The sequence below is a fragment of a genome, unplaced genomic scaffold (genome assembly GCF_019419815.1).
Source record: "Pyrus x bretschneideri cultivar Hongxiangsu unplaced genomic scaffold, Pyrus_bretschneideri_v1 Contig6, whole genome shotgun sequence".
NCBI lineage: Eukaryota > Viridiplantae > Streptophyta > Magnoliopsida > Rosales > Rosaceae > Pyrus > Pyrus x bretschneideri.
This window is the reverse complement of record NW_025999798.1, coordinates 2,501,340-2,523,871: the sequence shown is the minus strand read 5'-3', so window position 1 is coordinate 2,523,871 and position 22,532 is coordinate 2,501,340. Positions and strand designations below refer to the sequence as shown.

The 22,532-nt window shown below is 38.4% G+C and overlaps 3 protein-coding genes and 2 pseudogenes across 3 annotated transcripts; all 5 read right to left on the bottom strand.

Annotated features, from left to right (window-relative positions):
- Window positions 1-821: 821 nt before the first annotated feature.
- Window positions 822-4,644, bottom strand: LOC125471641 (exocyst complex component EXO84A-like). Its single transcript, XM_048572321.1, has 6 exons — window positions 4,112-4,644; window positions 3,636-3,733; window positions 2,418-3,462; window positions 1,546-2,256; window positions 1,278-1,414; window positions 822-1,052 (listed from the first exon to the last, which is right to left on the bottom strand). The coding sequence occupies exons 1-6, from the start codon at window positions 4,283-4,285 to the stop codon at window positions 884-886; spliced, it is 2,334 nt and encodes a 777-aa protein (XP_048428278.1). The 5' UTR covers window positions 4,286-4,644; the 3' UTR covers window positions 822-883.
- Window positions 4,645-5,067: 423 nt separating this feature from the next.
- Window positions 5,068-6,967, bottom strand: LOC103950898 (annotated as a pseudogene).
- Window positions 6,968-8,025: 1,058 nt separating this feature from the next.
- LOC125471364 (probable polygalacturonase At3g15720) lies at window positions 8,026-10,474 on the bottom strand. The gene is made up of 5 exons (XM_048571688.1): window positions 10,340-10,474; window positions 9,820-9,960; window positions 9,449-9,619; window positions 8,334-8,467; window positions 8,026-8,239 (listed from the first exon to the last, which is right to left on the bottom strand). The coding sequence occupies exons 1-5, from the start codon at window positions 10,472-10,474 to the stop codon at window positions 8,026-8,028; spliced, it is 795 nt and encodes a 264-aa protein (XP_048427645.1).
- Window positions 10,475-11,773: 1,299 nt separating this feature from the next.
- On the bottom strand, window positions 11,774-15,320 carry LOC103950897 (exocyst complex component EXO84A). The gene is made up of 6 exons (XM_009362145.3): window positions 15,037-15,320; window positions 14,557-14,654; window positions 13,339-14,383; window positions 12,467-13,177; window positions 12,200-12,336; window positions 11,774-11,974 (listed from the first exon to the last, which is right to left on the bottom strand). Exons 1-6 carry the CDS (start codon window positions 15,208-15,210, stop codon window positions 11,806-11,808), a joined length of 2,334 nt encoding a protein of 777 aa, XP_009360420.2. The 5' UTR covers window positions 15,211-15,320; the 3' UTR covers window positions 11,774-11,805.
- Window positions 15,321-15,971: 651 nt separating this feature from the next.
- Window positions 15,972-18,181, bottom strand: LOC125471253 (annotated as a pseudogene).
- Window positions 18,182-22,532: the final 4,351 nt, after the last annotated feature.

The window sequence follows — 22,532 nt, the reverse complement described above, 5'->3', positions numbered from 1 at the left end:
GAAATTGATTGCATTTGGACACAAGTGGCAATAAATCATAGAAATTAATTGAATATTTATGAGGGCTAAGCCTCACAATAGGCTTATTATGGTTCAAATTCACATTTGGCGAAAATCGAACCTAAAACCTCTCATTTACAAGTAAAGAGAAATACCACTAGACCATAGTATTAAGTGGCATCTTAAATCCTAATTGAATATACGTTGAATTTAAGATAATCACTTAAAATCTTGATTGAATACCTTAAAAGAATTACAATCTCTCAAATTTTCAATTAAATACATCCTGACGTCCAAACTACATGTACAGTTGATTACTCTCCCAAAAATCACATGGAGCAAGATAAATCCATTAGAGTTCATTTAGTTGAGCCTTTAAGAGCCATGCGAAAGCAATATCATGAATGTACGAAAGGAAGATGAACATGATCGAAGTAGGCTTCTTTCTTTACTTCTTATATCTTATAATTATAGTAGCTCTATGGATCCGCCATTCGAGAGATGGTATAGTATTCCGTTGCTTTCAAGTCTCACGTAGTCTGGCAACCTATTGAAAATTTTCTGCTACTTTATCCATCTAATGTTCTTTTCCACACCTAAAGCTTGTTTGAAAGGGCCATAATCGTTTATGAGAAAACTAATTTGGTAAATTTATTAGTAAATGTTGAGTTTTATCAAAAAAAAAACTTTAATGATATTAGAAGTGAAATCTCTCACATCTTAACTGTATATCTTTTGTCATATTCCCGATGTAGGTTTTTATTCTCCAACGCCTTCAAATCGGTAAACATCATAAGATGTGTTAATTGGAAAAATGACCACCAATAAAATAATAAAAAAGATCTGTTTTATTGTTGTTAATGTAGAATCTGAATGAATATAATTACTCTCTGTAGTGCTGAGAAAAACCGGTCTCACTTCCATGAGAAGATCTTGCAGATTGATTAGGGCTCGTGACATCTTGTTCCACGTTCGAGAAGTTGGCCTTCCCTGTCAGCATCTTTATTGCTATTTGAGCTACTTCGGCAAACCAGTCATCTTCCGGCAAAACACTGCCCAAAAGAAATAGTTTTATCGTTAGGGTTACACTGACCAATGCTAATTTACAATGGTGCCATTTGATTCCAAGTCCCTAAAGAGATTCCGAGGTGTCACCTGTTGTTTACAACTATATGCCTATCAATCTCGCCGCAAATAAGATTATGTTCAACTTTTCTCATCAGACGATGTAATTATATAGATAGCCAGTTTGTTTAGAATCTTTCTCTTATGCATACCTGTATGGATCTATTCCGGTAGCAGTCACTGCATCGATGGCTCGAGCAATGATGTTCTTTATAACTTGATGCAGATTTCGGGAAAGGTACCGGCCTTGCGATGTGAAAAGCAACACAAACTCCATATCCAAATAGAACTGCATACAAATTAAATAAAGAATTGTTCACAAGCGATATTGGGGGAAGAGGGAATCAAACTTGGGACTTAGGTGAGGGGCTGAACACTCTTAGTCAATTAAGCTACTTTTGTTCTCATGTATGTTTATACCTGTTGAAGGCCGAGAGGGCCTAATGGCTTTGGCCCTTCAATTTCTGCCCAGAAGTTCTGGTCATCTGAAAGCCACAAGATCACAGTCTCAGTCAGTCTCATTAGTAGGATAGTCGCAAACCTTTCCCTCCCCACAAAAATATCCGTTGCAAGGTTCGCCAAGTTTGTCAATTTTGCGAAAAGTTCCTGAAGTATCGGAGATGGGAACCATTCGGGGTCTAGGTTTCCGTCCATGCTAGTATACATTTGCGCGTTGAGACGCGTGTCCCCATCTTCTGTGAAGATGAGATCAAGGGCATGTAGTCTGCAGAAGCTGTCTCTCAATTGCTCGACCGAGCGCTGAAGCCTCCTCTTCCATTCCCTACTAGGTTCTGGGACACGATTTCCTCTGTCCGAAGATCTTTTAGGGGTTTCCATTGGTTTATTAGCCTGCTGACCCTGCTGCAGGGGCAAAAGCTTCATAGCAGCTCGTGGTAGCAACTCGTCTGCTAACAATGATGCGTTTGCTAGCAAAGCTAGCTGTTGAGCTTCTGTCTCCGCCATCCTAACAAGTTTATGTCCTGATCCTTCCAAGTTCTCCTCAGTCTCCGCTGAACCAGGCACTGCATTCATCAGTATAGTTACATACGAGTTGAACGCTTGTAAAATGCCTTCTAATGCCGGACCATCCAACTGCAGGGTCTCAAGCGGCACCACATCCTCAAGAAGTTCCTAAATCCATTAGATATTATTAGCACAAATTAGTAGTTCAGAAGCTATCTGCATAGCCAAAATTATGCCATCCCGTTTTCCTAACGCCGTGATAGTGACAAATTGAATTAAGTTGGAAATCTCAGAAGAAGTATTAAAGTAAAAGTGAGATAAATGATCACCTGAACCATTGAACTGAATCTGTGAGCACTGCTTGAAAGCTTTGGCTGGTTTTGGCTCATAGTAGTAAGAGATGAAGTCGAACCCATAAGGCGTGAGCCTACCGGTGGATAAAGAAGCATCCAATCATCAGCAGCAGCTAATGCAGCACTGCTCTGTTCAATTCTTTTCAAGTTGGAGTACAATGCCTGCTCAAGGAATGGCCTAAAGTGTTTCAATAAGACAGGAGAGAGGCACAACCCGCGATCCTCTAATAGCGAACAGTGTCCCAAACATATATGAACACATTCTGCGGCAACTCTTAGACTCCCGGCAGCTGCTGATGAAGCCAGAACATGCCTTTTGAGGAGCTGAGCAAAAGCCTCGGTCTGTTTGACTGCCCAAGTGACAAGTTCAGATGTATAAGCGGGCTCCTCACTGAAAACTGCCAGGGAGTCACTTGCCGCTTGGGCAATGCTTGAGAAGACCAGTTGAGAAAGCGCAGCGATATATGCTCCTCCATATGAAGTGCTAGATAAGCTAAGACCTTGCATATTAGACTTCAACTTTTGATGGTGAGCATTGAGCAGCAACGTGTGTGAACGGGGACCATCCCCGAGCTTTTTGAGAGCTAGAACAGCTGGGCGAAGCTCAACGATGCGCGTGGAAGGTTGGCTCATTGTCTCCGCCAGCTGATCCATCAATTTTTGCCTCTGTTCAGTGATGGTAGTCTGCAGTGACAAGAATGCAGCTGGGGTCAATTTATTCCTGTCTTTAGCTTGTTGCACTACGCGTTCCCCTTCGTCCAAGGCAGTTAACGCTTCATCCACTCTTCTTTCAGCCAATAGAACCTCGAGGGTGTCCTCGAATTCTCCTGACCAGTTCTCAATCTCAGAAAGTTCCTTACTTTCTACTAATATGTCTTCGTCGTTTAAATCTTCGTTGCCAGTGGACAATGAATCAACTCGAGTTCCATCAGATAAACCATGAACTAAAGTTGCCTGACTAGAAAGTAGATTTCTCATGGAAAGGAGTTGTCCCTCAAGTTCAGTGATTTCCCTTGATGTACTGCAAATGAACCAATACAAACACTTTCATGGTGTAATATGTTATGAAAATTCTAAAGTTCCAATATAAGGGTTGAGGAAATTGGAAATACCCTCATGATTAAGCAACTGGCCTAATTCACGTCTACTAAAAAATCATCGTCATTACATTCAAAGAAAATTATGCTCACTCACCGGATAAATGCCGGATAATTAGCGTAAACACTTTTACGCATTTCTTCTGCAGACGCCTTCTTTAGGTCAACAAGGTAAGAGTGAAGATGCTTTATTTCCTGTCATCATCTCCAACCCAGAAACTGTAAGACCCTGTTTGTTGTGCTGTAGGATTTGGTCTTAGGTGGAACGTGTTCACCGCTACCACAGCGTCCCAAACCACTAATACACTCCACATATACAAATGGTTTTGAACGCTATGGTGCCGATGAACCCATTTCATGTAAGTCCATCTCATTAGGCAAATAGTTCCGTAAATGAATTATAACTAGCTCTAAATTCTTCGCCATGCATCACTAAAACTATTAGTGAACACGATTAAATGCATAATTACGAAAATCCCATTTTGTTTTTCCTAATTTGTGAAGATTCCCGTGCATTATTTTCTTGAAAAATATGAAAATCAAGAGAGGGAGAGAGGGAGAGAGATTGGGGACCTTCTCACTCATGGTGTGGCATTTGGTGGTGACGTAGACATTGGGGTCGAACTGGTTGGTTTTAAAGGCCTTGAGGCGATCTTTGAGCGGAAGATTGCCTTCAAGTTCCCACGAGTCTCCGATGCTCGACGAAATCGATCCGTGTGAAAGATGTGAAATCGTCGTCGAGTCCATTGTTAATTATGATTAACTAATTCTTCTTCGACGCTTAATTAAGTTGGAAACAAAATCAATGCGAGGATTTCATGATTTTGATCGCAGAGGGAGAGAGAGAGAGGGAGAGATTGAAGTGGGAGGAGGAAGAGGAAGAGGAAGAGGAAGAGGAGGGAGACAGATGCGGGGAAACAATATGCTCATGCTTTGCAACCATTTTACAAACACGTAGGACTCGCTTAGTCTGTTTTAGATCTATTGTGACCATTCGTTGGCCTGTAGATTGAATCTATCATAGTCATTGGATCTTCACTTACATATTTTAGTCTTTTCATTTTTAAAGGGATGGTGTTATTGACGTATAAAATAATATTTGTACAAGAATTTTTTTTAGTACTAATAACAACACCTCTAATGTCGAAATTGTATATGTTTGAAAGTGTCAGAATGACTAATTGTAAGCGTTGTTAGAGCGTTTGACAGAAAAATTAAAAAGTACTTGAATTTAAAATGAAATTTTGACGAACTTTTTTCTTATTCAAAAGATATCACCGGTGGGGGAATTTCAACTTGATTTTGATAAATGTTCTTTTGGGAAGCATTTTGTAGGTGTTTTATTTTTTCAATAAAAATTTTAGTATGCTTCTAACAATTTTTTTTTTTTAAGTAAGAAATATTTCATTAATTGATATTATTCTAAACAAAGAATAGGGAAATACAAATACATAATTTCTTCTTGATAAACATTCTACTTTTCCCATGCCATGTATTTCTACATAAACATTTAACCAGGCTAGAAAAAGTATACTTAAATAAGGCTTTTCCCCAAATATAAGCTAAGTTAATCAAAGTTCTAAAAACTTTAGAAAAATAATTCCCAAAATATAAAGCTAGCAGCCCATGACTTTACTGGGGTGAAGCAACGGCTTCTTAGTCACGGTCCCATCATTTCCGGCAAGAGCCCAGTACTTATCCTTCCTGGTGAACCCGGTGTATTCATACGAAAGGTTGGCCGCTATAACCCTATGTATATAATTCACCACCTCATGGCTCGACTTCCCGGCCCCACACGTCAGCTCCGCCGGCAGCTTGTTCAGAAACGTCACCTCGTACGCCGGGCTCGGGTTCATGAAGAAGTAGAATGAATCCATCCCCTTCCACCCACATGCGGTGGTCCCGTGAAACATGTTCATTTTGTTGACTATCGCCACCGGGACCAGCTCGTCCGTCAGCTCCGCGAAAAGTGCGGAGAATCTCAGGAGGAAGGGTTCCCGGCACGTGGTGCCTTCCGGACAGATTGACAGGTCACCCTCTTCTAGAAGCTTCTTGATCATGGCGGCATCGAGGGCCCGGTCGCGGTTGAGGCGGACGGTCTTGATTAGGGAGATGAACTCGGAGAGGCGGGAGACGGACTAGGTGACGGCGAGAATGGGGCGGCCGAGGGCGGTGGAGAGGAAGATGGGATCGAGGAAGATGCGGTGAGAGCAGATGTAGAGGACGTCGGTGTGGCCCGTGGATTTTTGGGGGGCTGGTGGTGGGGTGCCCTTAACTGTGACGCGAACACCGAGGGCCCAGAAGGCATGGTAGACAAGCGACATGGGGATGAGTGCCCTGGCTGAGATACGGAGGCAGGCGAGGAAGAAGCCGATGGGGAGCCAGAGGAGGGTCTGGAGCGCCACGAGAGGTGTTGGCTTTTGGACAAGACGGCCGTCGTGGAAGATTATGGGCTTTGGTAGCTTGTCATTTGTTACTGCTTCCACTTCTGGTTTTGCTGGCACCATGTAACCCTCCTGCAACAATTTTTCATGTTTACATGTTTTAATTAAATTTAGTTAGATGACTCTAATTAAAATAAAAAATAGTATAATTGTATAAATGTCTTATTGCATGCAATATCTTAGAATATATTAGTGAATTTGCATATATGATTGAGAGTTAAAATTAAAACAAAAATAGTATTAATTAAAACGAAAAGCTAGCATGAAAATTGTCGAACCTTGCATAATTTCATGAAAGGAATGTCAGTGTGCTTATCACCAAGCGCAATCTCTGGCTGGACATCTCCAAAAGCCTTCTTAAGAGCATCTGCCTTCTTCTTTCCCACAAGCACACCAGGTGGGGAAACAAACCCAGTAGCCTTACCCTTATAAGTCGCCACTTCCGTCCCCAGAACCGTGTCGAATCCAAGAAAATCCTTCAAGAAAGGCTCCACCATGATCCTCGGATTTGCAGTAAGAATACATCTCTTTTCGCATGCAGAGAGAACGCGCCAAGACTTGGGGTGCAAATCGCTCGAATAAAACTTAGGCAGCACGGCTCTGGCCACGGACTCGATCTCTGAAACCCTAACGCCGGCAAACGTTGCAAATATGAGAACTTAGATTCCGGCTGATTCCGAGACAAAGTAGTAGAGGAGTCCGGCTAGTGGTGTAACTAAAAGCAAGAATAGGAGCCTCAGAATCCCACCAACTTCAAAGGCAATAAGAGCAAAGTAAGGGAAGGAGCTTCGGCCTCTAAGCAAAGTCCCGTCCATGTCGGCAACCACCGTGTGCTTTTCCAGTCCATCTGACGTGCACTGATCAACCGTCGGGAACTTCGCCATAATCATATCGTAACAAATCTTTTTGTTGTTAAAAAGTAAGTTAGAGATAGCGGATATTGGAACTCTAAGACTTTGTTGATACAAAATATGAAAGATGGTTCGAACTATGATTTCTAAAACTAGGGTTTAGAGTACTCTTTAGCTGATTTTTTTTGTTTCAAAAAAATAGAAGTTGTACATGCTAGGTATATATAGAGAGAATCGCATGTGTGTGAAAGTTATAAAATTTAATGCCAGGGTGTGCATTAAAAGACAAATTTTTTTTTTTTTAATGTGCTCAGAATAAGAGTGTTATACGCCATATGTTATTATACAAGTGAAGTGAAGTATGACTCATTTAGAACTGCTTTAAATAACTAAACTGTTTTTTGTGAAAATATTTTTAGAACTAATATTTAGTAAAAATGTAAGTAAATTCTAAAGAAAATAAAAACACTTGAAGCATTTCTTACAAGAAGCACATAATTGGTGTTTCTTGCATGAAACACTTTAAGTGCTTATGTAACCCAGAAACATTTTTTATGAAAGCACTTTTAGTAATTTTAAAAGCACATTGAAACGAACCTGTATTTTTTTTTTTTCAAAGTGTTTATCCACTTATATAATGACATATATAACGTATGTGCCCGTTTTTCGAGCACACTGAAAAATCTTTCGTATTAGAAGGGACAAATTTGGATTATGATTTAATTAATTTATTAGAACAATGAGAAAAAGGTGGCATTGATGAGAGGGAACTTGGTTATGCATGGAAGATCCAAGGTTAGGAGAGCCTTGTTTTTGGAGTAGAATCAATTGTGTGCGCAGCAATTTGCTGCTGTCTTTATTTGTTTCCACGGCCAACTTCCTCGTCTTTGTGTAGTTGCAGACATATTACTACGTATACTAATCTGGTTTAAAAGCGAAGTGCGACTTTCTTACCAGATAACTGCTAACGTACATAATCAATTTAATTAATTTTTCGCTACTCAACATGTAGTACGCGTGACTTAAATCCAAAAGAATAATTTACTCGATTGTGACTCTCATCGATTCATCATTGACATGAATTTTAAGCCAAGGGAGCAAATTCGACTTAATTAATTACGTGCACGATGCTGAAAAACTTTTGGTTGACAAAGTGCAAGTGGTGGTTGACGGACCTGTCACCTGTGAATTCTTATGAGTATTTGAAAGTAGTGTTGTAGGTATGTTGTAAATTATGGAATAGGATCCTCTCCGGTGGCATCCATCCGGATCCTTCTTCTTCCTTCTTCTTCAAAGTCCGGTCGGCATCATGACTTACTCGGAGCTGGTTATCGGCAAAAGCATAGGTGTCATCGAAGTTGGCAATGTCGTAACAACGTACTACAACTCGTGGTTTTGAAATTGTGCTATTTTCGACTGCGAAAAAACTTACAGATTAACTGAAGTCCGCATCGGGCATTGAATTGAAACCGAAAATGAGAAAAGTAGCAAAGGAATTACCTGGAATTGGGAGAGGAATTCAGCTGGGCGGGTGAGATCCGGATAAGATCATCTTCTGTAAATTGTAATAGAGTGCAAGTTACATGAGTAAGCAGATTTAACTCAAGATTATCACATTTGTGAAAGTTTATACCCTGCAGTAATTGTAATAAATCAAAATTTAATTGAGTAATATAAAATAATAATAAAAAGATACAAACAAATTCATATGCTATCATGTACGAGTAATGTTTTTGTTTGATACAAGCAACACTAGGGTAGGAGAATCGAAACATAGGAAACTGAGCATAGAGGGAGGTATGCTCTTACCACTTGCAATAAGAGTAATGTTATTAGACACACGAAATTAATATATTTACTTGTATACACTAGCGGATCTAATGAGGGGGCATTGGCATCCCTTGACCCCAATAACCTTGTCAAGTTATCCCTTTGAAAATTTTATGAACCTGTATAGCAGCACTGCAACAGCAGCATTGCAGCAGCACGCTGCCTTGTAAACTTACTTGTAAACTTATCCCTAAAAAAGTAAAAAATAATTTTTAATTAATACGTTTTTAATTCAACAAAGCTATGTCGTTTGCATAATGAGTTTTCTGTATTGAAAGGAATTAGTAGCTTTGCACAAAAGTTGGTGGAGACAAAGAGGAACAGCCAGTATCCCTTGGTGTACTTGCTAGTGAAATTAGCACTAATTTTAACTGTTGCGATTGCTTCAATTGAAAAAGTTTTTTCGGTGATAAAAATTATGAAGAATTCACATCTTAATAAGATGGGTGATTAATGGTTGAATGATAGATTGGTTGTGTACATTAAGAAATATGTATTTGATTCCATTGATAATAATGTTGTGATACGATGTTTCCAAAATATAAGAACACGTCGTGGACAATTATAAATGAAAGTATGATGGATTTTTTAAAACTATATTTTGACCCCATCGCTTTAAATTCCTGGCTCCGCCGCTGCTTGTATACTTTTTAATATAAGGTCTATAACGGTGGGTATGCGCACATCACAAAGTGTGTCGATAAGTGTCAATTTTGTGCATTTAAACGATTAAATAATGAATTTCAACCATCTATTTGGTCTGTAAATTGGCGAAATCAACTAACCTTTGGTCTTTTGCAGTTGTTCTCATTCCTCCACCAAGCTGAACCCTGGCCGTCGATTGTTCCTGAACCATTGATTATGAGATTGGTCACACCTACAAATTCGAGCCAGCCATGTGATGGGCACTTCTTCCATGCATCCAGCGTTTTGGGTGCCACCACATTCCCCAGGACCTATTCCCCGCAACCAATACGAAATCAAGGAAAATTTACACCATTTTCAAAAATTTTAGTCCTGACTCCTGGATGCAATGGTCAGTAATAACAATAATACGACTTTCACGTAGTTAAAGGTCATTAGCCACGGATGATGAAAAAGAAGCAACAAATGGAAATTAAAAGATGAAGAAATAACATGTCCTTGTTAGGTGTACCACAAAATGCATTGTCTTAGAAGTGCAAGGGCCTGCAAATATCACAGGCTGCAATGAGAATGTTTCTGGAGGTACAATGAGTGTTGTTAAGTCACCAGCTTCAGCTGTTCCGCATGCAGCTTTCCATGCTTTTACAAAAGCCTATATCAAGTAGAACAATGGTCCATAATTAGGTTCAGTTTTCCCTAACTAAAGGAGTAAGAGAATGTAAAATGAAAAAAGAAAATAAAATTATCACAGCATTTTCGTTCCGCAATACTTATGTCGCCAGAGACTATTCACCAAGAAGTTATTTTTTGAGTAAAACTTATAGTCTGAATGTGGCGATTTTAGTATGAGTGCGTTACCAAAATTCATGAACCATTCAAGGAAACTAAAAACAAAAGAATATGTGTTGCATTACCTCGTATCATTCCATTAAAAATACACAACCCCTTCCAATACTTTATGAAGAGAACCATACAAAAACATAACTATAAAATATATACGAATGTGAAAAGAAAGTAACAAGAGAAGTTACCTCGGAATCATCCGTTTGGCCATCTCCAATTGCACCATAATCAAGAACATTATATCTTGTTTCACTGTATCCAATATCAATCAACTGAGACAATGCAACACTAATAATCAAAAGGCTAACCAATCCTTCCTGCATTTTTTACCAAAGGATGGAAAAATTAAACCACAAATTTTGATAACAATATGAATGGTTTGAGAAATACACTAGACTATATAACAATATATCTATATATATGGATAACAAATTCTCATAAAAGTAAATCATAAAATTGAGATCCTCTTTTTCTCAATTTTCATGTATTTCCTCACGATTGTGATTTTCTTTTTCCAAGTTAAACGTCTACGAATCCAGATACAAAAATAGCATTATTTCAAGAGAGAAAATTAGTATTTACCTAGATATCACAGGAAACTCAGTAGCCACATATATAAAACATTTTTGTAATTTTTATTTCAATAAATTACTAGTCATCTTATTAGTTTAATTCAAATACTATTTCAGAAAACTTTCTCAATAAATTCCTTTTTTTTTTTATAAGAGAGTTTTTTTTTTTGGTCAACAACAAGGGAGATTTGAAATTGATTGCATTTGGACACAAGTGGCAATAAATCATAGAAATTAATTGAATATTTATGAGGGCTAAGCCTCATAATAGGCTTATTGTGGTTCAAATTCGCCTTTGGCGAGAATCGAACCTAAAACCTCTAATTTACAAGTAAAGAGAAATACCACTAGACCATAGTACTAAGTGGCATCTTAAATCCTAATTGAATATACGTTGAATTTAAGATAATCACTTAAAATCTTGATTAAATACCCGTAAATTCATTAAAAGAATTAAAATCTCTCAAATTTTCAATTAAATACATCCTGACGTCCAAACTACGTGCACAGTTGATTACTCTCCCAAAAATCACATGGAGCAAGATAAATCCATTAGAGTTCATTTAGTTGAGCCTTTAAGAGCCATGCGAAAGCAATATCATGAACGTACGAAAGGAAGATGAACATGATCTAAGTAGGCTTCTTTCTTTACTTCTTATATCTTATAATTATAGTAGCTCTGTGGATCTGCCATTCGAGAGATGGTACAGTATTCCTTTGCTTTCAAGTCTCACGTAATCTGGCAACCTATTGAAAATTTTCTGGTACTTTATCCATCTAATGTTCTTTTCCACTCCTAAAGTTTGTTTGGGAAGGGCCATAATCGTTTATGAGAAAACTAATTTGGTAAATTTATTATTAAGTGTTGAGTTTTATCACAAAAAACTTTGGTGATATTAGAAGTGAAATCTCTCACATCTTAACTGTATATCTTTTGTCATATTCCCGAGGTAGGTTTTTATTCTCCAACGCCTTCAAATCGGTAAACATCATAAGATGTGTTAATTGGAAAAATGACCACCAACAAAATAATAAAAAAAATCTGTTTTATTGTTGTTAATGTAGAATCTGAATGAATATAATTACTCTCTGTAGTGCTGAGAAAAACCGGTCTCACTTCCATGAGAAGATCTTGCAGATTGATTAGGGCTCGTGACATCTTGTTCCACGTTCGAGAAGTTGGCCTTCCCTGTCAGCATCTTTATTGCTATTTGAGCTACTTCGGCAAACCAGTCATCTTCCGGCAAAACACTGCCCAAAAGAAATAGTTTTATCGTTAGGGTTACACTGACCAATGCTAATTTACAATGGTGCCATTTGATTCCAAGTCCCTAAAGAGATTCCGAGGTGTCACATGTTGTTTACAACTATATGCCTATCATTCTCGTCGCAAATAAGATTATGTTCAACTTTTCTCATCAGACGATGTAATTATATAGATAGCCAGTTTGTTTAGAATCTTTCTCTTATGCATACCTGTATGGATCTATTCCGGTAGCAGTCACTGCATCGATGGCTCGAGCAATGATGTTCTTTATAACTTGATGCAGATTTCGGGAAAGGTACCGGCCTTGCGATGTGAAAAGCAACACAAACTCCATATCCAAATAGAACTGCATACAAATTAAATAAAGAATTTTCACAAGCGATATTGGGGGAAGAGGGAATCAAACTTGGGACTTAGGTGAGGGGCTGAACACTCTTAGTCAATTAAGCTACTTTTGTTCTCATGTATGTTTATACCTGTTGAAGGCCGAGAGGGCCTAATGGCTTTGGCCCTTCAATTTCTGCCCAGAAGTTCTGGTCATCTGAAAGCCACAGGATCACAGTCTCAGTCAGTCTCATTAGTAGGATAGTCGCAAACCTTTCCCTCCCCACAAAAATATCCGTTGCAAGGTTCGCCAAGGTTGTCAATTTTGCGAAAAGTTCCTGAAGTATCGGAGATGGGAACCATTCGGGGTCTAGGTTTCCGTCCATGCTAGTATACATTTGCGCGTTGAGACGCGTGTCCCCATCTTCTGTGAAGATGAGATCAAGGGCATGTAGTCTGCAGAAGCTGTCTCTCAATTGCTCGACCGAGCGCTGAAGCCTCCTCTTCCATTCCCTGCTAGGTTCCGGGACACGATTTCCCCTGTCCGAAGATCTTTTAGGGGTTTCCATTGGTTTATTAGCCTGCTGACCCTGCTGCAGGGGCAAAAGCTTCATAGCAGCTCGTGGTAGCAACTCGTCTGCTAACAATGATGCGTTTGCTAGCAAAGCTAGCTGTTGAGCTTCTGTCTCCGCCATCCTAACAAGTTTATGTCCTGATCCTTCCAAGTTCTCCTCAGTCTCCGCTGAACCAGGCACTGCATTCATCAGTATAGTTACATACGAGTTGAACGCTTGTAAAATGCCTTCTAATGCCGGACCATCCAACTGCAGGGTCTCAAGCGGCACCACATCCTCAAGAAGTTCCTAAATCCATTAGATATTATTAGCACAAATTAGTAGTTCAGAAGCTATCTGCATAGTCAAAATTATGCCATCCCGTTTTCCTAACGCCGTGATAGTGACAAATTGAATTAAATTAGAAATCTCAGAAGAAGTATTAAAGTAAAAGTGAGATAAATGATCACCTGAACCATTGAACTGAATCTGTGAGCACTGCTTGAAAGCTTTGGCTGGTTTTGGCTCATAGTAGTAAGAGATGAAGTCGAACCCATAAGGCGTGAGCCTACCGGTGGATAAAGAAGCATCCAATCATCAGCAGCAGCTAATGCAGCACTGCTCTGTTCAATTCTTTTCAAGTTGGAGTACAATGCCTGCTCAAGGAATGGCCTAAAGTGTTTCAATAAGACAGGAGAGAGGCACAACCCGCGATCTTCTAACAGCGAACAGTGTCCCAAACATATATGAACACATTCTGCGGCAACTCTTAGACTCCCGGCAGCTGCTGATGAAGCCAAAACATGCCTTTTTAGGAGCTGAGCAAAAGCCTCGGTCTGTTTGACTGCCCAAGTGACAAGTTCAGATGTATAAGCGGGCTCCTCACTGAAAACTGCCAGGGAGTCACTTGCCGCTTGGGCAATGCTTGAGAAGACCAGTTGAGAAAGCGCAGCGATATATGCTCCTCCATATGAAGTGCTAGATAAGCTAAGACCTTGCATATTAGACTTCAACTTTTGATGGTGAGCATTGAGCAGCAACGTGTGTGAACGGGGACCATCCCCGAGCTTTTTGAGAGCTAGAACAGCTGGGCGAAGCTCAACGATGCGTGTGGAAGGTTGGCTCATTGTCTCCGCCAGCTGATCCATCAATTTTTGCCTCTGTTCAGTGATGGTAGTCTGCAGTGACAAGAATGCAGCTGGGGTCAATTTATTCCTGTCTTTAGCTTGTTGCACTACGCGTTCCCCTTCGTCCAAGGCAGTTAACGCTTCATCCACTCTTCTTTCAGCCAATAGAACCTCGAGGGTGTCCTCGAATTCTCCTGACCAGTTCTCAATCTCAGAAAGTTCCTTACTTTCTACTAATATGTCCTCATCGTTTAAATCTTCGTTGCCAGTGGACAATGAATCAACTCGAGTTCCATCAGATAAACCATGAACTAAAGTTGCCTGACTAGAAAGTAGATTTCTCATGGAAAGGAGTTGTCCCTCAAGTTCAGTGATTTCCCTCGATGTACTGCAAATGAACCAATACAAACACTTTCATGGTGTAATATGTTATGAAAATTCTAAAGTTCCAATATAAGGGTTGAGGAAATTGGAAATACCCTCATGATTAAGCAACTGGCCTAATTCACGTCTACTAAAAAATCATCGTCATTACATTCAAAGAAAATTATGCTCACTCACCGGATAAATGCCGGATAATTAGCGTAAACACTTTTACGCATTTCTTCTGCAGACGCCTTTTTTAGGTCAACAAGGTAAGAGTGAAGATGCTTTATTTCCTGTCATCATCTCCAACCCATAAACTGTAAGACCCTGTTTGTTGTGCTGTAGGATTTGGACTTAGGTGGAACGTGTTCACCGCTACCACAGCGTCCCAAACCACTAATACACTCCACATATACAAATGGTTTTGAACGCTATGGTGCCAATGAACCCATTTCATGTAAGTCTATCTCATTAGGCAAATAGTTCCGTAAATAAATTATTGAGAACTAGCTCTAAATTCTTCACCATGCATCACTAAAACTATTAGTGAACACGATTAAATGCATAATTACGAAAATCCCATTTTGTTTTTCCTAATTTGTGAAGATTCCCGTGCATTATTTTCTTGAAAAATATGAAAATCAAGAGAGGGAGAGAGGGAGAGAGATTGGGGACCTTCTCACTCATGGTGTGGCATTTGGTGGTGACGTAGACATTGGGGTCGAACTGGTTGGTTTTAAAGGCCTTGAGGCGATCTTTGAGCGGAAGATTGCCTTCAAGTTCCCACGAGTCTCCGATGCTCGACGAAATCGATCCGTGTGAAAGATGTGAAATCGTCGTCGAGTCCATTGTTAATTATGATTAACTAATTCTTCTTCGACGCTTAATTAAGTTGGAAACAAAATCAATGCGAGGATTTCATGATTTTGATCGCAGAGGGAGAGAGAGAGAGGGAGAGATTGAAGTGGGGGGAGGAAGAGGAGGGAGACAGATGCGGGGAAACAATATGCTCATGCTTTGCAACCATTTTACAAACACGTAGGACTCGCTTAGTCTGTTTTAGATCTATTGTGACCATTCGTTGGCCTGTAGATTGAATCTATCAGTCATTGGATCTTCGCTTACATATTTTAGTCTTTTCATTTTTAAAAGGATGGTGTTATTGACGTATAAGATAATATTTGTACAAGAATTTTTTTTAGTACTAATAACAACACCTCTAATGTCGAAATTGTATATATTTGAAAGTGTCAAAATGACTAATTGTAAGCGTTGTTAGAGCGTTTGACAGAAAAATTAAAAAGTACTTGAATTTAAAATGAAATTTTGACGTACTTTTTTCTTATTCAAAAGATATCGCCGGTGGGGGAATTTCAACTTGATTTTGATAAATGTTCTTTTGGGAAGCATTTTGCAGGTGTTTCATTTTTTCAATAAAAATTTTAGTATGCTTCTAACAATTTTTTTTTTTAAGTAAGAAATATTTCATTAATTGATATTATTCTAAACAAAGAATAGGGAAATACAAATACATAATTTCTTCTTGATAAACATTCTACTTTTCCCATGCCATGTATTTCTACATAAACATTTAACCAGGCTAGAAAAAGTATACTTAAATAAGGCTTTTCCCCAAATATAAGCTAAGTTAATCAAAGTTCTAAAAACTTTAGAAAAATAATTCCCAAAATATAAAGCTAGCAGCCCATGACTTTACTGGGGTGAAGCAACGGCTTCTTAGTCACGGTCCCATCATTTCCGGCAAGAGCCAGTACTTATCCTTCCTGGTGAACCCGGTGTATTCATACGAAAGGTTGGCCGCTATAACCCTATGTATATAATTCACCACCTCATGGCTCGACTTCCCGGCCCCACACGTCAGCTCCGCCGGCAGCTTGTTCAGAAACGTCACCTCGTACGCCGGGCTCGGGTTCATGAAGAAGTAGAATGAATCCATCCCCTTCCACCCACATGCGGTGGTCCCGTGAAACATGTTCATTTTGTTGACTATCGCCACCGGGACCAGCTCGTCCGTCAGCTCCGCGAAAAGTGCGGAGAATCTCAGGAGGAAGGGTTCCCGGCACGTGGTGCCTTCCGGACAGATTGACAGGTCACCTTCTTCTAGAAGCTTCTTGATCATGGCGGCATCGAGGGCCCGGTCGCGGTTGAGGCGGACGGTCTTGATTAGGGAGATGAACTCGGAGAGGCGGGAGACGGAGTAGGTGACGGCGAGAATGGGGCGGCCGAGGGCGGCGGAGAGGAAGATGGGATCGAGGAAGATGCGGTGAGAGCAGATGTAGAGGACGTCGGTGTGGCCCGTGGATTTTTGGGGGGCTGGTGGTGGGGTGCCCTTAACTGTGACGCGAACACCGAGGGCCCAGAAGGCATGGTAGACAAGCGACATGGGGATGAGTGCCCTGGCTGAGATACGGAGGCAGGCGAGGAAGAAGCCGATGGGGAGCCAGAGGAGGGTCTGGAGCGCCACGAGAGGTGTTGGCTTTTGGACAAGACGGCCGTCGTGGAAGATTATGGGCTTTGGTAGCTTGTCATTTGTTACTGCTTCCACTTCTGGTTTTGCTGGCACCATGTAACCCTCCTGCAACAATTTTTCATGTTTACATGTTTTAATTAAATTTAGTTAGATGACTCTAATTAAAATAAAAAATAGTATAATTGTATAAATGTCTTATTACATGCAATATCTTAGAATATATTAGTGAATTTGCATATATGATTGAGAGTTAAAATTAAAACAAAAATAGCATTAATTAAAACGAAAGGCTAGCATGAAAATTGTCGAACCTTGCATAATTTCATGAAAGGAATGTCAGTGTGCTTATCACCAAGCGCAATCCCTGGCTGGACATCTCCAAAAGCCTTCTTAAGAGCATCTGCCTTCTTCTTTCCCACAAGCACACCAGGTGGGAAAACAAACCCAGTAGCCTTACCCTTATAAGTCGCCACTTCCGTCCCCAGAACCGTGTCGAATCCAAGAAAATCCTTCAAGAAAGGCTCCACCATGATCCTCGGATTTGCAGTAAGAATACATCTCTTTTCGCATGCAGAGAGAAAGCGCCAAGAATTGGGGTGCAAATCGCTCGAATAAAACTTAGGCAGCACGGCTCTGGCCACGGACTCGATCTCTGAAACCCTAACGCCGGCAAACGTTGCAAATATGAGAACTTAGATTCCGGCTGATTCCGAGACAAAGTAGTAGAGGAGTCCGGCTAGTGGTGTAACAAAAAGCAAGAATAGGAGCCTCAGAATCCCACCAACTTCAAAGGCAATAAGAGCAAAGTAAGGGAAGGAGCTTCGGCCTCTAAGCAAAGTCCCGTCCATGTCGGCAACCACCGTGTGCTTTTCCAGTCCATCTGACGTGCACTGATCAACCGTCGGGAACTTCGCCATAATCATATCGTAACAAATCTTTTTGTTGTTAAAAAGTAAGTTAGAGATAGCGGATATTGGAACTCTAAGACTTTGTTGATACAAAATATGAAAGATGGTTCGAACTATGATTTCTAAAACTAGGGTTTAGAGTACTCTTTAGCTGATTTTTTTTGTTTTTTGAAATAGAAGTTGTACATGCTAGGTATATATAGAGAGAATCGCATGTGTGTGAAAGTTATAAAATTTAATGCCAGGGTGTGCATTAAAAGACAATTTTTTTTTTTAATGTGCTCAGAATAAGAGTGTTATACGCCATATGTTATTATACAAGTGAAGTGAAGTAGGACTCATTTAGAACTGCTTTAAATAACTAAACTGTTTTTTGTGAAAATATTTTTAGAACTAATATTTAGTAAAAATGTAAGTAAATTCTAAAGAAAAAAAAAACACTTGAAGCATTTCTTACAAGAAGCACATAATTGGTGTTTCTTGCATGAAACACTTTAAGTGCTTATGTAACCCATAAACATTTTTTATGAAAGCACTTTTAGTAATTTTAAAAGCACATTGAAACGAACCTGTATTTTTTTTTTCAAAATGTTTATCCACTTATATAATGACATATATGACGTATGTGCCCGTTTTTCGAGCACACTGAAAAATCTCTCGTATTAGAAGGGACAAATTTGGATTATGATTTAATTAATTTATTAGAACAATGAGAAAAATGTGGCATTGATGAGAGGGAACTTGGTTATGCATGGAAGATCCAAGGGTAGGAGAGCCTTGTTTTTGGAGTAGAATCAATTGTGTGCGCAGCAATTTGCTGCTGTCTTTATTTGTTTCCACGGCCAACTTCCTCGTCTTTGTGTAGTTGCAGACATATTACTACGTATACTAATCTGGTTTAAAAGCGAAGTGCGACTTTCTTACCAGATAACTGCTAACGTACATAATCAATTTAATTAATTTTTCGCTACTCAACATGTAGTACGCGTGACTTAAATCCAAAAGAATAATTTACTCGATTGTGACTCTCGTCGATTCATCATTGACATGAATTTTAAGCCAAGGGAACAAATTCGACTTAATTAATTACGTGCATGATGCTGAAAAATTTTTGGTTGACAAAGTGCAAGTGGTGGTTGACGGACCTGTCACCTGTGAATTCTTATGAGTATTTGAAAGTAGTGTTGTAGGTATGTTGTAAATTATGGAATAGGATCCTCTCCGGTGGCATCCATCCGGATCCTTCTTCTTCCTTCTTCTTCAAAGTCCGGTCGGCATCATGACTTACTCGGAGCTGGTTATCGGCAAAAGCATAGGTGTCATCGAAGTTGGCAATGTCGTAACAACGTACTACAACTCGTGGTTTTGAAATTGTGCTATTTTCGACTGCGAAAAAACTTACAGATTAACTGAAGTCCACATCGGGCATTGAATTGAAACCGAAAATGAGAAAAGTAGCAAAGGAATTACCTGGAATTGGGAGAGGAATTCAGCTGGGCGGGTGAGATCCGGATAAGATCATCTTCTGTAAATTGTAATAGAGTGCAAGTTGTAGAGCCGACTCATAAAAACGCATTACAATATAAGTGGATTGTAATGTCATGTGACAGTATAAGGGTTATACCAAAAAGAAAAGAAAAGAAAATTGTGAGGGATTTGCATGGTACATATTGGCCTTGAATTACCCAAAACCAAAGCCGAGCCAATATTTGACAATTTGGTTTGGGCAGTTTGGGCCTAATAAGCTTGATTTTTATTTTATCTTTCTTAGCATCTTATCAACCTTGTTAGCCTAAGTGCATGAAAAAATGTCATGTAACTTGCGACATATATAAGTTTATTTCTGAGCAGTTTAGCACGAACTATCATAAAATTCAGCCATTGCGAGTTGTGTCATTCGATTAGTTGGTTCGATCGAATTGGTTCTTTAGAGCATTTACAATCATATTTTCTATTTTAAAGTCAAATTTTAGTTAATGACATACCATTACCGCTTCGACTCATTGTCATTCTTAAGAGAGATTTTTCAGTATGCAGGAAATATGGTCTGGTACACCAAATGTTATAATACAAGTAATGGGTACTTAAAAAAAAAATTTCAACCACTTATATTATAACACTTGATGTATTGAACTGTTTTCCTAGTACAATAAAAAATTTATCCATTCTTTTAGCTCTTACTCTTATCTTTTATGTTTATATTCATTTGTTTGTTAGTTTTTTTTTATGGTACGAGCATTTTATTTAAGGTAGTGCTGTCTACACAATCATTGTTACTTTTTACACGTACTTTATTAATTTATATTATTTGATCATTTTCAATTCAATTGATCTGGCCACTGAAATTGAAATGTGAAAAAGATTATAAAAAAAAAGTGTGGAAAACATCACTCTTTAAATAAATAAATAAATACATAACTAACTGACTTGGCCCCATTAGTAAATTAGTGGACGCTGATGACATAAATTGTCGGTCGCACGGGCTTTGTCCTTTCTTATCTTTTTTTGTTTGTTATTTTCTGTTTATTTTCTTGTTTGTTTTGGACAGTTTTCAGTTTTCACACTCATGCCCGAAATGAAAATAATTGGAAAGTTCAAACTTTACAGCAAATAATAGCATAATTCAGGCTGTAATAATTTGGTGCTAATTTAATCGTTTTTTTGTGTGGTAATTATACAACTAATTTAGATCTGGCAAATAGTTATACAATTGCAACTAAAAAGGCAACAGTATTCATGCTTATTGCAGTTCCATATGGCTAACTTCTAATCGAAATTATCAATGCATGTGAATATGATTAGGCTATCTTATTGCTTAATTAATCAAGTGTAATAAAATTTTTTGGCCCCCTTGGAATATGATACCTGGAAGGACAAAGACATGCCAAGATGTCGCAGTCACGAAAACGATATCAGCCCATCATTTATCATGAATCAAATTCGAGACCTTGAATGCACGAGAAGAATGTTTTAAATTATACACTACTCGTATAATGCAATTTTTATTGGATTATCTTTGGGCATTTTAGTTAAAATTGGTATCTGAGATGTGTATAACTCTTCACTTTGATCACTGAGATTTAAAATCAATAGAAGTGGTCCCTAAATTTGTCCACCGTGAATCATTTTTGTATTTCGTGAAAAATCCCTGTTAAATAAGGACCAAAATGATAAAAATACTCTCAATTTAATAAACAATAAGCCAATATAATTTGACAAAAAATTAAGGTTATATTGTCATTTTCTCCTTATTTAATAAAAAGCATTTGTAGAATAGCCAAAATAATTGATGGTAGACAAACTCATGGACCGATTCTAACAATTTTTAAATCTCCAGGATCAAGTGAGGATTTATGCCAATCTCAGCTATCATTTTAGCTAAAAAGCCTTATCTTGCTAAAATCAAAATACTATTCTTAAGTAAATTATGCAAATGGATTGTTGGAAAATAAAAACATTTTTGCTCGATTCATAACTGGACATTGAAATGGAAAAAATAGTATCCTCTCGCTTTTATTTCTCAGCATATTCCAACACTAAAATGAAAGTTTTACATTCCATCGACCAACATGCTTATAAATAATAAGATATATTGAAGGAAATTCGCTCAAATTTACATAATCTATGAAAAATATATAACTCCTTTACAATCTTTCAAAATTTCAATTGAACTTCCGATATATATTTTCTTAATACTCTCTTAATTTTATTTGGAACTAAATTTAGGAGACAAGTGGCACAAAAACAAGTTGGTACAAGTGGCGCGCACTGAGGAATAGGACGCACCACCAACGGACCAACCAAACTGCGTGACTGTTGTACATCTTTGTTCAACTTCAAATCCCACGGGTGAGTAGCGGCCCCCACCCGTTCAAATCACGTCCTCAACGGTCTCACAAGCCCAACAGGATCATCTCCGGATTCTTTTGATGAGGATTTTGAAGATCCGTAAATCATGTTCATTCATCGTATATCAAGCGGTCAGTTTTTATCAAATATTAATTATGTTTATTTTTAAATGAAAATATTTAAAATAATTTTTGACTGCACAATGTATGATTAACGGACACAATTCACTGATTTTTGAAATCCGCACAAAGAGGATCCGGGGGGATCCGGACTCCTTACAAGTCACACCCCTTCAATTAGTCAAGTTAATTTTGAACAAGAAGAAACATTTTTGACATTTTCCCTTTCAAAAGCTACATAATCAAGTTAATTTACAAAAATTCTTATGAAATTATATTTGCTAAATCATTTTTATAAGGGTATTCGAGAGTCTGATTATACTGTTCTTATCTATAACATAAAGGAAGATAACAAAAATCGTTGTTATGAATAAAAGAAAGAATAAAACTTCTATTTCTAAAATTAGAAAACGGCCTACAATTTCAACGTATATCTTTTTTTTTTAACAAACGATATTATATACGCTAAAGGATGAGGAAATGGACTAAACCTCATAATGGACTAGCAATAATATGATTCAAATTTACCTTTAATGATAAGGAATCTAAAATTTCTCACTCACAAATAAATATGAATACTCCTAAATCTTAGTGCTAAATGACGGTTTACTTTTTATTTTATATTAACCTCCTTTTAATATTGTTTTTTATTATTTTACATTTTTATTATACAATAGGAACAAATCTCAAAAAGAGAAGAAAAGTTGACCAAGAGTTGAAGAATATGTGTTGAGTATGAACCACCTCATCGTATTCTTTCTTCATTACAAAATTTGAGTAATGAATATATTCAGTTAAAAAATT

What these genes read in the sequence shown, in the direction of transcription:
- LOC125471641 (XM_048572321.1), bottom strand. Translation starts at nt 4,285, where the DNA reads ATGGACTCGACGACGATTTCACATCTTTCACACGGATCGATTTCGTCG. An exon ending in GCCCTCTCGGCCTTCAACAG is followed by an intron (nt 1,415 to 1,545) that starts GTATAAACATAC and finishes ATTTGTATGCAG; the next exon opens with TTCTATTTGGATATGGAGTT. An exon ending in ACCGGAATAGATCCATACAG is followed by an intron (nt 1,053 to 1,277) that starts GTATGCATAAGA and finishes TCTTTTGGGCAG; the next exon opens with TGTTTTGCCGGAAGATGACT.
- LOC125471364 (XM_048571688.1), bottom strand. Translation starts at nt 10,474, where the DNA reads ATGCAGGAAGGATTGGTTAGCCTTTTGATTATTAGTGTTGCATTGTCT. An exon ending in GCCAAACGGATGATTCCGAG is followed by an intron (nt 9,961 to 10,339) that starts GTAACTTCTCTT and finishes TACTTGATATAG; the next exon opens with GCTTTTGTAAAAGCATGGAA. An exon ending in AATTCCTCTCCCAATTCCAG is followed by an intron (nt 8,240 to 8,333) that starts GTAATTCCTTTG and finishes AGTCGAAAATAG; the next exon opens with CACAATTTCAAAACCACGAG.
- LOC103950897 (XM_009362145.3), bottom strand. Translation starts at nt 15,210, where the DNA reads ATGGACTCGACGACGATTTCACATCTTTCACACGGATCGATTTCGTCG. An exon ending in GATTCAGTTCAATGGTTCAG is followed by an intron (nt 13,178 to 13,338) that starts GTGATCATTTAT and finishes TAATGGATTTAG; the next exon opens with GAACTTCTTGAGGATGTGGT. An exon ending in ACCGGAATAGATCCATACAG is followed by an intron (nt 11,975 to 12,199) that starts GTATGCATAAGA and finishes TCTTTTGGGCAG; the next exon opens with TGTTTTGCCGGAAGATGACT.